Here is a 15,923-nt window from a genome sequence, read left to right as displayed (position 1 = left end):
GTGACAATCAGTGATACGACTCTCTGCTCTCACATGTACGTGTTTGTACGGTACACGTGAAACTGGCAGACGGCCAATGGATGTTACGTGTTGGGAAAAATGACCGGTGTTGAATGAGTTTGCGAGTGTATAGGTGTTGGAAACACACTAATGGCTGCTCAGGTTAGAAGACACATACAAGAGCCACGTACCTCTCTGCACTTTTACCCTCTCACACACCTCTCATGTTCTAAGGTGTGAAAAAGATCGAAAAGCACCTCCAGCCAAATCACTTCCGAAGTGTCCAGAGGTTTCTTTTCATGTGTGCAGTCAGTCAGAGTAAAGGTGTGCTCCTCAGCGGAGGAGGGCAGGCTGCACGCTCTCTGTAACCTAACCCTGCTGTCATACTGTGTCAAAGGAGTAAATAGCCTTGCAGTTGAGGTGTTTCCTATTGGGGAGTATAACTACACTACACATGCACACACACAGACACATGCAGCAGGTGCACACAGTTCAGTGGAGATTGCATTAAATTTTTATGCAAAATAAATTAAATGTTTTTTTAATAAAAGTAACTCACAATGAGACGTGCAACAAGATAATATGATTTAAAGATAAGAGATCATTTTGGAGTTGCAGGATAATGTGACATTACAAAAGGAAATCATAAAAAATTATACATTTGACTTTTAGGAAGTGATTTAGGACATCATGCAGATGGCGCACACACACACACACGCACACAGACACACAGAATAAAATACACGCAAAGACATAATTCAAAGAAAGATACAAACATACACATCAAACTTTTACATCCTCAAACATGCAAATCTCCCAAACACACTCACACACATACACGGCGCCATGTAACTGATTCCGCAGGAGAATTGACTACTGTGGATAATTGGTAGGACCATTGTGCTGCTCCTGAATGGCCTGGTTACCCAAGAAGCCTCATGTTCGTGTTCATGTACATTCGCTTTGAAGGTGGCGGACACAAAGAACTGAACCCTCCCCAGAACAAAGCCCTGAGAGACCCCGCTTCACCCACAGATGTCTTTCATGGAGAGAACCACAGAGATAAATTATCTTCTTCCTTGTGTCAGTGTGTATTTGCTGTGTGTGACTCGGCCAGCATGTGTATATGCAGGGGGTCATTTAGGACTTTAAGGGACGGGCCGCCTGTCATCATACAGACCACAGGATGTGTTTTGTCAAAATAGTTTAACATCTTCTCTTTGGAAGTTGTAAACGGCTCAACTCTTTGAAACCTTCAAAATAAATGCTGCAAAAGGTTTGCCTCAATAACTGCCACACAGTTCATATTACTTTACATGACATGAATAGAATTGTTCTCTCCATTTCTTCAATTGGATCTTATTCTGCTAAGGATTTACTGTCATATATCCAAACTTTGTGCTGCAGAAAGGTCATGAACAATTAGACAGCTGTGTTGGTCCTAATGTGTTATTGTAAACTTTTTTTTCCTTCACCTATGCTGAATGTCGATAAAGTGTTAGAGTTCAATACTTTTTCAGGGCAACTCTAATAAAAGACAAAATATGTATGATATAAATGCAAATGCAATAGTGAAGAAGCTTCTAGAAATGGACTGTTACTACAGGTTTGACCTGTGTGTGTTGGCCTTCTCAATTTTGTCTTCACAATTTCATTTTGTGACATGTCCTTATATATAAATATATATATATAGCCATTTCAGTGCTTATCCAATGTGAATACCACAAATTGAGTGACTGCGTGTCAAACCCATACCAATGAAACTCTTTAAAAATTTATACTGAAGGTAGAGCATACACTGCAACAGGTGATCATTGTGTCACAGCTGCATTGTGTGTATTTGTGTGATCGCTGTAGGTTACGGTCCTCTGCAGTAAAAATTAATGGGCTGTGGTGACTAATGAGAGGTGAAGGCTTCACGATAATTTAGGGCTAATGTTATACAAAAGGATGCTTGTGTTTGTTTGTCTCTTTCTTTATCTCTGTCTGTTACTTGCTCTCAGTCTCAGTAACTACCCACCATGTCCCCTCTTCCCTCCCTCTCACCTACTACTGTTTCTATCTGCCCATGGTGTCCTCACTTGCCATGCTCTCCCTGTCTCCCTCTCTCTCTGAGACAGCAGATGGAGACTATGGCCCAGTTCTGCCTTTTGTTCTGGGTCCCCAGAGAGACCTGTGGCTTTTTGGACAGCAAACAGCTCAGCTCCCCATATCTCATACAAAATGCAAGCTCCTTTCTTTTCATAAAAAAAGGAACCTGTGGAATGCATGTATTCTGAATATTGACTGAAACGAGCATTACTAAGAGGCTAAAACTAGTTTTTCCTCTAATTAAATTCTTGGCAAAAGATTCCAGATCAACCCCTGCTTTCATTGGATTTTTATGACTTTTTTATTATTAATTTCAGCACTAATTTTTCATTTAGCATGATAATACCTATATGGACTTATAGTGCTGCCCTCCTTTACATAGTTATTGCCAGGCTTACAATGAACATGGTGTCACTGCAGTTTACTGTCTCATAGTTTTTCTTATATTCTGCCTAATGGACTTAACTTCACAAAAAAAAACAAAAAACGAAATCAGCAAGAATTTAGTCCATGTCCATGAAGTGTGTTAGACAACACTGCTTAGAAAAAGTAGCCGTGGGCAGGTTAAACTCTAGATGATGACAGAAGTTTTCCTTTTCATTGACTTATTTTATCACAGCAGCATCCACACGCGTCAGTGCTTCTCAGGTTCTCTCCAACTCCGCCACTGTTGTTATTTTTCGTAACGTCTGTGCGTAAATAATTAATGTGAATGAAACCTCAACCTGTGCAGCATCCCACCTGTTGAAGACGGCCTGTTTTTACCTCCCACTTTCTATAGGACCACCATTAGCACACGAAGTAAAGCCTTTTAGTGTCGATCATTCTCGTCTATTATTTCAGAGGAGCATTCATTTAGCTCCGCTATCTGAAGACGGTACGATCTTATCTGAAGCTACTTCCAAAATGACCAGGCAGAAACTCTGGATGAGATGAAGATAAGAATGCGGTATTATTGTCAAAAACATTATGCAAACCAGTTGTAAAGTTCAGACGCTGTTTTGGATTTCCTCACTATTTATGTAGGTGGTTAATGATACACGAAAAATGAAGAGAAACACATTTGAAGACCCACAACGCCCACAAAACGGCAACCATCGTGTTGCAGAGAATGCGTAAAGATGACTTTTAATTCCGTTCCTCGTTTCAGCCAGTGAGAGGGGGGATTAAGGAACGTTTCAGTTATTCTTTGGACTTTTGTTTTCCCACAAAAAGTGTCATTTTGTTGTTGTATTTTTGCAGCATCCTTGTCATATGTTTACGGAAACTTGATCACATTTCACCGCAACACGAACTCGCTGCAGATGGCTGTCTGATCATACTCAGATACGGTTCCACCTGCATAACTTCTGTTAATAATTCAACACGACATCATTATATTGGCCTTTATTCGGCGAGCGGAGGGACACGGATTCTGATTGGCTGACGGCGGTGGGTGGGGGAACAGGTGAATCAGATAGTTTCATAAATAATTCCTCAGTATTTTCCTTTTTGTTTTGTTAGCAGCAGTCTTATCGAAAACAGTGGATGAGTCACAAATAGGTAGCTAGTAGAAAGAAAAACACGAGTTGATCCCGAATCACGCAGGACAGGCTGCCAGAGCCAGTGATCGCGAGCGCGAGCGCCCACGTGCGCGTTTGTTTGAGCTGATGGATAAAAAGACAAAGAAAGTTGAGATGAGGGAGGTGTGTGTGCGAGTGTGTGTGTGTGTAGATCTTTCTTGTGTTCAGAAAGTGTGTTCCCTCTCGGGTCCGGTCCTCGGGGACACGGTGGGGACCCGCGAGCGCTCACCAGCTGACAGCGCGTGCTTCATTGAGGCCATCCAACACCTCGGCCCACGAGCCTGCCAACAATGGCCTGAAATTAATGCACACTCCCTATTACCAAATCTGGTATTCACCAAATGGACGACCTGGCAACAGTTCAACGACTGCAGAAAAACAAAACTAACCCTAACTTTCACGTAGCGTGAGGAAAAGTTTGATGCAGCTTTAATGCAGAAAATCTGCGGAAAAGTCGCAGTCTTGACTTGAGGTCGAGGCGCGTGCACCTGCAGCATATGGCGAGCGAGCGCGTGCTGGACTGGGTTCAATTCACACTTTAATAAATTACATAAGAAGAGATCAAGTGTCGAAAGTCTCTTTAGTCAAATGGAAATTGCAGTTTTAAGTAGGCTACAAATATTTTTCTCCACAATTTGCTGGTCAAAACGTAAACGTCCGTGACTTTATCGGGCTACTTCGGGCCCTGTTCATTGGCTGCGACGGGGGGAGGTTTATATGACGGTTACACCAGTTCAAATGAAAAATCACCATTTGTAATTAATTTAGGCTTACTATAAAAATAAAGAAGTTTAATATAACATTTTGATTACCTTTGTACTGATATTTAAATCCTACAACACGCAGGCTGCTGAAAACGCATAGGTTATTCTCATTCTTCGTTTTGGCGTTCTTATGCAAATTTGCCGATAGGCCTGGTTGTGCAAAAAGCTTTCCAACGATTTTAACCTATGGACCTCTCTTTAAACGATAACGATTTATGTTTTTGTAATAAAATAAAAAAAAAATCTGTATCTTGGGCATATGCACAAAATGCAGTCAATTTTTAATTTGGATTTTTAAGGAAGGATGAAAACAACAAAGACGTTAAGGTGACATTTTCGTTTTGTTTTTTATTCCCAACATCAAATCAATGTAACAATAAATGGCAAAATTTTAGCTTGTTTCAGCAAATTCGACTAAGGAGTTATAAAAACCAAATCAAATGAAACATAGCAATAAATACATGTCAATTAATCTTCATCCAGTGAAAGCAAAAGACACACAAGCTCACCTGAAGATACAAAAGAAAATACAAAAGAAGGCAGCAATGATGGCTACGTTAAATAGGCTATTTGTATGGAATTGGCAGTGGGCTATTACACTATCAGACAAATCAAAACGATATTGTTTATGGTTTGAAAAAAAAAACAAAAACAAACAAAAAACCGATTTCTCAAGCCTCTGGCTCGTAGAGTTTTTAAAGTGCACATCATGAACTTTTGAAGTTGCAAAACAAAATACATTATACAAATTAACAAATAAAAACATTAATCACAACAAAACTCTTTTTGTAGCTAGAAAAAAGTTTCTTACATTATCAAATATAAACAATTATGCATAAAGGTATGATTTTGTGGAAGACAGCTTTTTGGTCGGAGTGACGTGGGAAATACCCATGGCAGTGCTGCGCGCGACATGGCAGAGGGGTCTTCCAGCCACGTCTCCATGGAAACTGGAAATTATAGGATATACATCTATTGGCATAACCGAATTAGGGCTATAATCACATAAAAATAATCTTTAAACTATGCAACACGTTGTTAAAATAGAATTAGGATATTATTGAAAATTGAACATGACTTTTTTAAGAAGCTACATTTTCTATCCTCTCAAAAAATGCATTTTTGTTACAGCAGATAAACAGGTAGCTATGATTGACACGGACTGACGGTGTTTTGGTGGTGGTTGCATTGAACCTTTATTATAGCTAGGTAGAAGTTTTATCTATATTAATTCAGAAAGAAGGGTGACGGCCGGATAGCTTGAGTTCGGAAAGGTCATCTTCTTCGCTTGAGTGGAGCTCCATCGCTATTTCATCGGAGTCACTGAAATGGGAGTGCGGGGAAAACTCTCCGTCGCTCCGGGGAGAGCCTTTTCTTCCGCCTGCGGTCGGGACCAGCGAACCGCCTGGCCGGGTAGAGGATGAAGGAGAAGGCGTGCACATCGTCCCTTCCACCATGGCGGAAAACGAACCGTCGTCGAAGGATGAGTGGAAAGGCGCACCTCCGATGTGGACAGGTAAGCCGCCGGCCGACAGGGGCGAAGCCGCCGCCGTCCTGCAGGTGGCCGGAGAAGGGGAAGCTCTGTCTTTGGCTCCGTCAAAGCCTCCGGCCGGAGAAAGCATAATGTCACACTTTGGCGAGTTGTTGTTGCTGTGCGTCTTGTCAGCGTCGCTGCTGTTGGACGAGGCCGGAGCTTGGAGCAGGTCGGCCAGTGCGTTGATGTAAATCTGCGCCATCTGCAAAGTTTCATATTTGGACAGTTTCTTGTCGTTGTCAAACGCCGGGATGACGCTGCGCAGCTCGTCAAAAGCGTGATTCAGCCCGTGCATCCGCCTCCTCTCGCGCGCGTTGGCGGCCACGCGCCTCTGTCTCTGGACCCCGCTGCTAGGTTTGCTGGACGGAGCTCTCTGTCTGGCGGACTCATCCTCCTCGTGGCCCGTGAACGTGCCTCTCAGACGGCACAGATCCCTGACTTTGAGCGAAGAAGAAGAAGAGGAGGGGCTCTTGGCAGACTTTCTGTAGCTGGGAGGGCTGGGATGGCCCGCTGACCCCGGGGAGCCACTCTCTGAAAAATTTATAATAATAATAATAATAAAAAAACCCAGACTAATTAAACTATGAATTGGTTTTGTTTGACAACAAGCTACAGTGAATATATACTCTTATGATAGTTTTAGTCAATAATCAAAAGAATAACGATGTTTTAACTGTCGACTACAAAACTTTTCTCCTCTGTAAAATAGAAGAAGAAGAAGAAGAAGAAGAAGAAGAAGAAGAAAGTGCTTCTCTTTGTTATTTTATAGTCAATCAGCTAATCTCTTCCAAACACCGGCTGTCTGTTATCTATTAAATCTCATTGGTGGCATTGCTCTAAAAAGCAGCCTTCCTCACCGTTGTAGGAGCCGGTGCTCGGGCAGGGTGAGTGCTGCAGGTATTCGGGGGAAGTGGCGTGTGCCGCGCAGGTGGCAGGAGGCTGCACTGAAGCCAGCCAGGCGCGTGGGTCACTGCCGCTGTCCACGAGCGTCAGTCCGGCCTCGTAGCGGGACTCCTCGAGCTGCTGCTTCCCTCCTCTCTCAGCCTCTCTCGGCGGCTGCTGCCGCGAGCCCAGGAGCGCCACCGCCTCCAGTGCGCCTTTGCTCCAGTCGTCCACACTCAGGACCTCCATGTTTCCCAAACGCCAAGAGGTCGAGAAGTCACAGCGTCCGGCCGTATTAGAAATAAATAACCGGAGAACGCACTGGGTGGATATAACGGTCGCGTGCGGGACTCCTTCTCTGGTGTCTCAAGGCGCGGCGTCGGTTTAAAAAGCGGCACGCGCCTGGGAGCCCCCCTCCTCGCGCTGGTCGCGTGTTGACGTCCAATGAGAAGCCTCGGTAAAGCCCGGGAGAGGTATTATGGCCCCCAGAAGCCGAAGTGTTTATGATAACGTAACGAATTAAGGAGTGTTTAACGCGAGGGAGGTAAGGGGAACCTCCCACAGGACGCACGTGCACCAGGGGACGCGACGGTTTCAGGGTGAGGAGCGCGAACGGCGCGAGACGTGCGCAGCTGGGACACAAGTCCAACGTGACCGTGTGTCTGCACCAGCAGTCAGTCCGAGGAAGGAGGAGGAGGACAGGAGGCTGCGAGGACGAAGAGTTTACCAGCCTCCTGTCCAAACTTCACACAAGCAACCCAACTACAGCGTTTTCCTGTAGTACCTGAAAAACTGCCATCACGTGTGTCTATTTTAGTCACTAGAAAGAAACAATAAATTACCTTAAATGGTAGTTTTCTATTTCATTGTAGGCAATCAGGACAACAAACAAACAAAAAACAACAAATAAATGAATAAAATAAAATAAAATAAAATAAAAAATAAAACAAAAAGAGTTGAAGAAGTTTTACGATTTAAAAGGGTGTCTAAAAAAAGTGTATTTTTGAACTTAGCCCTATAAAAAAAAAAGAAAAGAAAAAGAAAATAAAAAAATCTTTGCTGCTCCTGGAGCTCGCGCGCTTATTGTCAATTCATTCATTCTAACATTATCTCCAGTTCCCATTTTTCTTTTGTAGCGCCTCTAAATCCTTTTGATCCAGGTCTCGGAACGCCCTGTTAGTAAAAAAGGCCTTCACAGGGAACGGAAACATGAGCAGGGGTCTGCAGCTCAACACTTTTTCCGTACTGACAAGAGCGTGTGTGGGGCGCAACTGGACTAGCTGTGAGGAGAAAGTACACACACACACTGCCATTTGTCAATTCAATCATCAGACTATTGGATATTTTAAGTAATAAAACAGAGCACAGCTAAGAAAATAAACGTTGCATAAATTAAAGCTATTGAGAAAATCCTCCGCAGACAGGATCAATGCTTACCGAGATGCAAACTTTAGGTCTAAACTGGTAAATGAACAATGAGGTCATTGCGGGGATGGAAATTGCCCCGGAAGACGGGGTAACAGCTCCAGTTGCATGTTAAATACAGCAATCCGATGTATGAGGCACAAAGCAGCAGGCCTACCTGTTACAGACCATTCATCTGCCCAGCCTTTCGCCAGCTACATTACAGGTAGGCCGTGGCGATGAAGGGTAAATAAACACTCAGAAATATAAGTGAATCTGGCTCTGGTGGACGGCTGGTTAGTGTAAATGAGTTTGAGTCTGGATAGGAACCTTTGCTGCATGGCTTTCCCCGTTTCCTGTCGGCCTCTCTAATAGACCCCCCCCCCCCCCCCCCCCCAAACATAAATGAAGAAATAGCCTATGAGTTTGGACCTGAAACCCTGCATGGGTCAAGAAATCCCATAATTTCAGAGATAACCCGACATCATTCTTTTCTATTTTTATTCATGTATTCATCTTGGGGACGTCTTGCGGGCTAGAGGTCTGGCGCCGAGCGTTCGCCCCCTTTACCCACCTACAAGCCCCCCATCCAACGGGCCGGCCCGGGCTCCTGAAGCTACCGACAGGTTGGATATTGTAGCCGGCGATTATTAAAGTGTCGCGGTCACAATGGAGACTCTATGTTCCATTGGTCACGCCTGGGGGGCTCCTCCATGGAGGGGGGGCGGGGGGGCTCCAATTCCAATGCGCGAGAGGAGTCTGCGTGCTGCCGCTTCTCATTCCCATCTCCTGGGAGACAGAGGCGCGACGGGCACGAGACTGGAGTGAGGGGAGCCGGACAGGGATTTCCCCGCCAAACAGCCGCTAAAGCCAGATCTGCGCTCAAAATACAAATCTGACCTGAAACTTCACAGAAAACTTTACCGTCTCCAAACCTCTGACAGCTCACCGAACTAACACTTGGAAAAGCGTAATGCACTTCAGTTGCGATCATTATTACAGCATAATGTTAGAAAGTCCACTCTTCGTTTTCACTTCTTTAGTTATGCCACTTTGAATATCAACATTTCACACATTCAACATATTGATCAGAGTGAGACAGTGGCTATATGCTATCCGTTCAGATATGAAATAATGCTATAGACAAATCAAGATTAATACTAATTAAGTACAATTGGCTTCTAAAATTGTTGGAGCTTTAACCGATTTGCTCATTGTTCCGCTGCATCTCTAGTTAAACTATGAGAAATCCTATTTTTGTGCCTGAACCTCTGCTCTCTCCCAGGAAGGTAAAATCAATGGAAGATAGACCTCCAGACAACTGAAAGATGAGCACAATGACTACCTTCAGGTGGTGGTGTGGTATTGCCCTCCATGGGGCCAAGCCTTCATGAAATTATAATAATTGAGAATACAATAAGATGCTGACTCTGATTTCTCCTCTAACTTGTGAAATAAGTCAATGTGATGCTTCATGTTAAGTTGATTTCTGCCCGCTTTGGCACAGCTGAATTCAGAGAACCATCAACATCAGAGAAACTGAGTTTCTACATTTAATGCGAACAGTGCTGAGAATACCTGGCTATCATTAAGTAGCCTACAGACTTAGTTAACTCTGACAGAGACATGGAAATCTGATGACACTTTGGCGAGCTACACAGTGCCCCCTTCTGGTTAAAAAGGCCATTACAACGTTGTGTTCCATTGAACTCGGCAGCAGTTTTCTTCTGCAGTGTCTATCCAACTGTTAACAGCAGCATACAGGCCTTTGAAGTGGGCACAAAAGCTCAACTCATGCTTGAACTTAAAATCAGTCCCACACATTCATCTCATATCACCCAAACCTATTTAAACTTATCTATTTTATCACCAAATTGTCCTCCTTGAATCTGGAAGGTGTCCGATTTTAATCTACAAAAATAAAATCCATTTTGATCAAGAAGTTAAATGACACCCTGTTGACACCAGTCAATTTTACTTCTGGATCAAGTGGCTCTTACATCAAATCTCCAAATGCTCATTACTGTTTCCTTAGGTCATTCTTTAACATTAGCTGTTGTTTGTTGTTTAATAGATGCAATTGCACAATTACTTACATTTGCCTGGATCAACTTACCAGCAAGATGTGACTTGTTCAAATCTTGTGAACACTGAAGAGATGGAAGTTTGGTAATCTTGTTGGAAGATGTTAAGTGTGCAGATGAGGTATTTTGATTAGTTGATGATCAAGTCTCTTTCCACTAAAAAGAGCAGACAGTGACACTTATTATGCAGAATTGTCAGTGTGAAATTTAATCTCTCTGAGATGTCAGTGACATGCCTTTTTCTTTCAATGTGCAGATGTTCAGCATCACAAGGATAAACTTCCCTTTTATGTGATGTTGCTGTGATTTTATTAACATTCAGCAAGTCAGAAGAGGGAGCCTAAATAACAAAGAATAATAATGTAAAGTTGTATTATGTAAATAATGTAAAGGAGGAGCTCGAACTAAGAATACCAACACATTCAAAATGGCCAAATGAAAACAACCAAACGACTAAGAACAAACAGTGATTTTCTTCCCCCCAAGAGATGTCATTGGATGGGCAGATGATTTTTCTCGGTGGGCAGTAACGGCCACACCAAACTCACCGGTGGACACGCCTCCGACAGTTGTCTAGATTAGCAAACACAACAAATGCGATCCCACTGTAGAAAACCTGTTTATTAGACAAATTATACACAGAAAGCTTTGCCACTTGTAACAGAGGCCCAAGTTTGTTCAGTTTTTGAATAATATGCAACACATACAACAAAATAGGCCTATATTAAATACTGTACATCATAAATTTTTTTAAAATTATCAAGTAAATCCTGTAGTTCTATGTATGAAATTAAAAATGTGAACAGATAGCGCAACAGCAAGTTTGTGCATGCTTTCTTTTTAATCAACTTGCCACTTTTTGTTATTTAGCCAGCAAATAATAGAATGAACTCAGAATGACATAAGAAAAGCGAAGAGTGTGTTTATGTCGACCAGGGGCAGGACAAGGGAAAACCAAACGCAGTAATGTGACTGCTACACTCAGCACTAAAGCTAATCATGATATACGCTTCTCTTTTTGTTAAAGAAAAATAGCATCAACATGTAAAATATACATTTTTATAATGTCTCTTTCATTTATACTAAATAAAACTTTTAAATGTCTGTGTCCTATTTGTCATTCATAGCCATACTGTAGCCTAATATACGAAAAGAATACCTAAGAATGCTTGCCTCAAAACACTGTGGCTTGACTGAGTTTTCTATGCACAACATTTTGCGATTTTAGTTCTTAAAGATAACAAACTGAAAACTTGTTCTAAACAACTAACATTATCAATTATTAATACAGTGTTAGTGAAAAAGGTTTGGTTCCATTTTACCACCCCAGCCCCTAATCAACAAAATATCCTTTAACGTTCTAATGTCCCTTTCTCCTCCCCCGTCCCAAAATGCACCTTAATGATCTCATTTTATTTAATTGGCACTTAAAAAAACAATTTATATAAACAGTACCCTTAACATTACTGATATGAAATAAGAGTTTATTTGGGACCCATCTCATTAAATGCAGCCACTGGGTTCTGATGGTCGACTCTTTATGCTCTTAAGCTCAGCCAGTGATTTGCTGCTCTTCAATGTTTCCAGTACACATTGATATTTTGGGTTTGACTGGAATTTGGAAGGGTACAACTCTTTAGTGGACATAAGGCCTGTACTGAAGATGCTGTTGCAATGGCTTCTCCTCAAAAGAAAATCCACTCCATTTCAACACTTGCACCTGATAAGTGATTAATGAATTCAAACATGACATGACCTTACAGAAGGAGCTTTTATCTTTTAAAACACCCAGGTCTTGGCAGCAGTCAAATTAAGCAAAACAGAGAGAGAGAAAAAAAAAAAGAAAAAAATTTGAATGACAATGATGTAAAAAACCAGAGACTACAGCACTCATTTAGCAGTTTTTCAAAGTTTGCTGAGGGAAAAAACAAGTAGACAGCTCAGAACAATGTTATTTTTTATACTTCCTGACCAAAACACATTCCACGCATTAAAATCTATTTTATTTTCAAAAACAAAATTCAATAAAAGACATATAATAAGCATAAGCTTTTAGAAGTCTTTCAGCTTGTCTTTTATGTTTTTTTCTTTTTAAGTTTTTTTTTTTTTTTGTATCGTCCCTTTTACCATCCCTCAGAGTCTGATTAGAGGATCTCACCTTGACTTGAAAAGCACACAATACAGGTGAGAAAAGAAAATGTCAGCTCTACATACAATCACTTACAGGTCTGTGGGCACTGGTACAGTGCAGTGATGCTGATAAAGAGTCTTTAATGTGCATCAAAATGGTGAGAACAGTTCCAGGCTGATGCACCAAAATGGCAGAAGTAGTTTAAGATCGATGCACCAGACTGGTGATTATACAGTGTCATACTGTTGCGCTGTCATGGCATTTCAACAGTTTTCAGACCAGTGCACCATCAAGGTGTCAGCGTGCGTTCAGGTGTCAAGTCTTAGGTCTAGTCAGGCCACTGTGTGGACATCATCTTGAAGATGATTACACATTTAGAACCCCAGGTAATGATGAAACCACACCAGAGAAGAAGAGAAAACTGAGCATGGACTCCCACATAGTGAAAAGGCAGAGTAAACCTCGAGAAGTGGAATCTTCTAATGTTCAGTAAGATGGGGCCTTCAAAACTTCAAGGGGCTGCTGTATGAATTCTCAGGTCTACAAACAAAACTATGGGTTATATATGTTTCCATAAAATAGCTTCTTCCCCATAAGTGCTCATTAGTTGTCATCTCTTGGCTAAAGGTACAACCTTTATCCACAAACAGCAGCCCTGGAGCTCACAAGAATGTAGAAATATTTCCTGTGGTTTGAGTCATATAAACTAAACCCTCTGAGGTGGGGTTCAGACAATAACAAGTCCGGTTGTTTCAGCAAATCTCCATTATGTGAGGCAGTCCACACGTCATAAAACAGAAACAATAAAAAAGATCCCCTTTCACACATATCCCCAAAATAATCCCCCAAACAATCACAAGAACGACAACAACAAAGCAAAGATTCAAGACCCCCTCCGAGACCCTCCCACTACCTTTCTTGCACCTCACCCGCATGGTTTGCAGGAGGATAAGGACATCCCTCCACCTCCTTCATCTTCCCCACATATAAAACAGAGAGATTCCTATGTACACAGATGTCTATCGTCTGACCTTTCAACTGAGCAGTAATGTATTTGTTCTACCACCCCATGACTGACTAACCATCTCGCCTCATGTGTCTGCTCCTTCTCCATCTCTTCCCCCTGAACCAACTGTATCCTTAGCAACTCCTCATATGGAGGTGCCCCTGTCTGGGTCGTTGCCATATCCAAAGTTGGGTCCTGGACCTGTGGGCTGGTAAGGAATAGAGGACATTGTTTTAATCGGGCTGCGGAAAAAGCCACCGTTGGGGGCCCTCTGCCTGAAAGGGCCTACCCCGCCAGTCCGGTGGTCCTGGAGACCGCCCCCGCCACCGCCACCGCTACCGAAACCAGCGGAAAATCCAGCGGCGGCTTTGGCAGAGAGGCTCCGGCTGAGGGTCTGGATCTGCTCAGGAATAAAGGTGGTGGTGGTGATATGGGTGTTGCGGAAATCACTGATTTGCTCGAGTGCCTGGCGTGCAGCAGGCAGCGCATCCATGTCCAGAGGTGTTAGATCGACGGAAGAGGTGGAGAACTGCTTGTGGGGGCTCTCATCCTCGGTGCACAAGCTGTTAACCCGGCGGTGTAGGTGTTCCAGGTCGATCTCCTTATCGTCCTGCAGGTGGGGTGGGGCAGGAAGGAGACGAGGAAGCAGTGATGGTAAATGACAGAAGGAAAGAGAGGTTAATGAGAAGGGATGGAAATTGGAGCGAATATGAGGTGGGACGAATGATATTGAAAAGAAAGGATGGAAAAAGATGAGAGAAGAATCCAGGACCATCAAGAATAGGAAACCAGGGCAAGGGCAAGAAAAAAAATACAAGGGAACCAATAGGATAAAATAAGGGATAACAAGATTGAAGGATTTAGATGGTGAGAAAGAAGACAGAAGGGATGAATTTTAATAAAGATCGGAAAGGAGAGAAAGATGTGATAATAAAGCAGTTAGAGAATGGACAGAACAATGAAGGAAACAGCAGAGTATGTGCAGAGATGATTTTTTTTATAAAGATGATTATGTTTGTATCCACAGGATGACATTGATCCAACCATTATAAATGGAAAGTGAGAATGATAGCAAAAGCAGGAGGACATTGTTGAACAATTCATGTGAAGGCATGTTAAGAGAAGGAAGGCATGCATTGGGCCAAAAAAAGTTTTGTCACAGTAAAAGATAGGAGTAATTGTGAGAATTAGGGTTAGGGTGTCACAAAATAAAAACATTATATAGATGTTTGACAGAAAGTGAACATGGATGTGGGAGGTAGCAGGGGAAGTGAAAAGAGAGGAGGGGAAAGATGAAGGGAAGGATAGAGAAGCACACTCTGAGCTGTGGTCAGGATATTGAAAGAGAGAAACATAAACACACTTCTACACGTTCTTAAAGGGGAGCAGATAATCTGGAATACACACATCATGCTGTGTGCTCTGCATTCCAGGGGGCTAGGCCTAACGTTAAGCAAGCATTACCATACATTTACTAATATGTAACTACAAATATAACTTCTTTAATGGAAGGCAGTGCAAATATCTTATCTTTTGTATTTATTATTTGATTCTTGTCACATGTATAACATTCTGGCCATCATGCCATAAAACTCACATTGAGATTTACATCTCATTTTCAAGTGAATCTTTTCCAGGCCACATACATTTCATCAGTGCCGATGGTTTGGCTTATTATCAACTGCATCATATAAAACAGATGCATTAGCTTCAATCAAATAATTTTTAACAGTCTTAATAATCTAAACAAATCAACCTATACACAAATATACATTTACTTAAGATTTAACTTCATCTATAATATAATAAATGAAACTTATAAAAATTACAAAGCATACATGATATGACTATATTCACATTGAAATAACTTAACCATATGGTCTAAAAGATGGTAACACTCAGTGAGAGGTGTTTCATGTGTTTACTGGACTGGGTAGTGTGGAGGAGAGCTCAGTTTGCAATGAATGAGGTGAGGATACAGGGTGAGAGGGCTCAGGTCAACCGCTCCGAAGAGACTGAAGAGACTGAGACTTTTTCCATTGTCCACTAATGTGACATTGTGCTTCTTCACACTCATGGGAGTTGGACTTAAGGATTCTGAAGGGGCTCAGACGTAGGCATGTGGTGGGTATTGCGTAAGGGGTCACACTTTGGTGTTTCAAGCGCCATTGATTGGACAAAGGCAAACAAGGTTTGATGAGAAAAGGGGTCACATTAATGTGGGTAAAAGTAGACTTACTGACCGTGTCCTTTGGGCCTGGGGGGATCTGGAGGGGGCTCTGGCCCTACTGTATGTAGCTCTTGGACAGAGGGGACCAACAGTGGTGCCCCCTGGTTTCCATCTAAGGAGGGGACAGTGCGGGGAAGGAGAGGACGGGGGGGTGCTAATGTTTGTTGTGACACTATCATACACACACTAAAAGTTTGAAGGAGAAAATATTGAAGGGGTAGAGTTGGTAACAAAC

The 15,923-nt window shown here is 42.4% G+C and overlaps 2 protein-coding genes across 2 annotated transcripts in view; both read right to left on the bottom strand.

Annotated features, from left to right (window-relative positions):
• Positions 1–4,751: 4,751 nt before the first annotated feature.
• atoh1a (atonal bHLH transcription factor 1a) lies at positions 4,752–7,249 on the bottom strand. The gene is made up of 2 exons (XM_029511177.1): positions 6,809–7,249; positions 4,752–6,482 (listed from the first exon to the last, which is right to left on the bottom strand). Exons 1-2 carry the CDS (start codon positions 7,080–7,082, stop codon positions 5,650–5,652), a joined length of 1,107 nt encoding a protein of 368 aa, XP_029367037.1. The 5' UTR covers positions 7,083–7,249; the 3' UTR covers positions 4,752–5,649.
• A 6,235-nt stretch (positions 7,250–13,484) lies between these two features.
• grid2 (glutamate receptor, ionotropic, delta 2) overlaps positions 13,485–15,923 on the bottom strand; it is a 427,408-nt gene continuing 424,969 nt past the window's right edge. The window contains exon 16 of the mRNA XM_029511194.1: positions 13,485–14,068. Coding sequence (XP_029367054.1) covers positions 13,604–14,068 — 465 coding nt within the window. The 3' untranslated portion in view covers positions 13,485–13,603. The remainder of the gene's footprint in view (positions 14,069–15,923) is intronic.

The sequence above is a fragment of the Echeneis naucrates genome, chromosome 9 (genome assembly GCF_900963305.1).
Source record: "Echeneis naucrates chromosome 9, fEcheNa1.1, whole genome shotgun sequence".
Classification (NCBI taxonomy): Eukaryota; Metazoa; Chordata; class Actinopteri; order Carangiformes; family Echeneidae; genus Echeneis; species Echeneis naucrates.
Note: the sequence above shows the minus strand (reverse complement) of the source record. Positions and strands in the feature narration are given on the sequence as shown.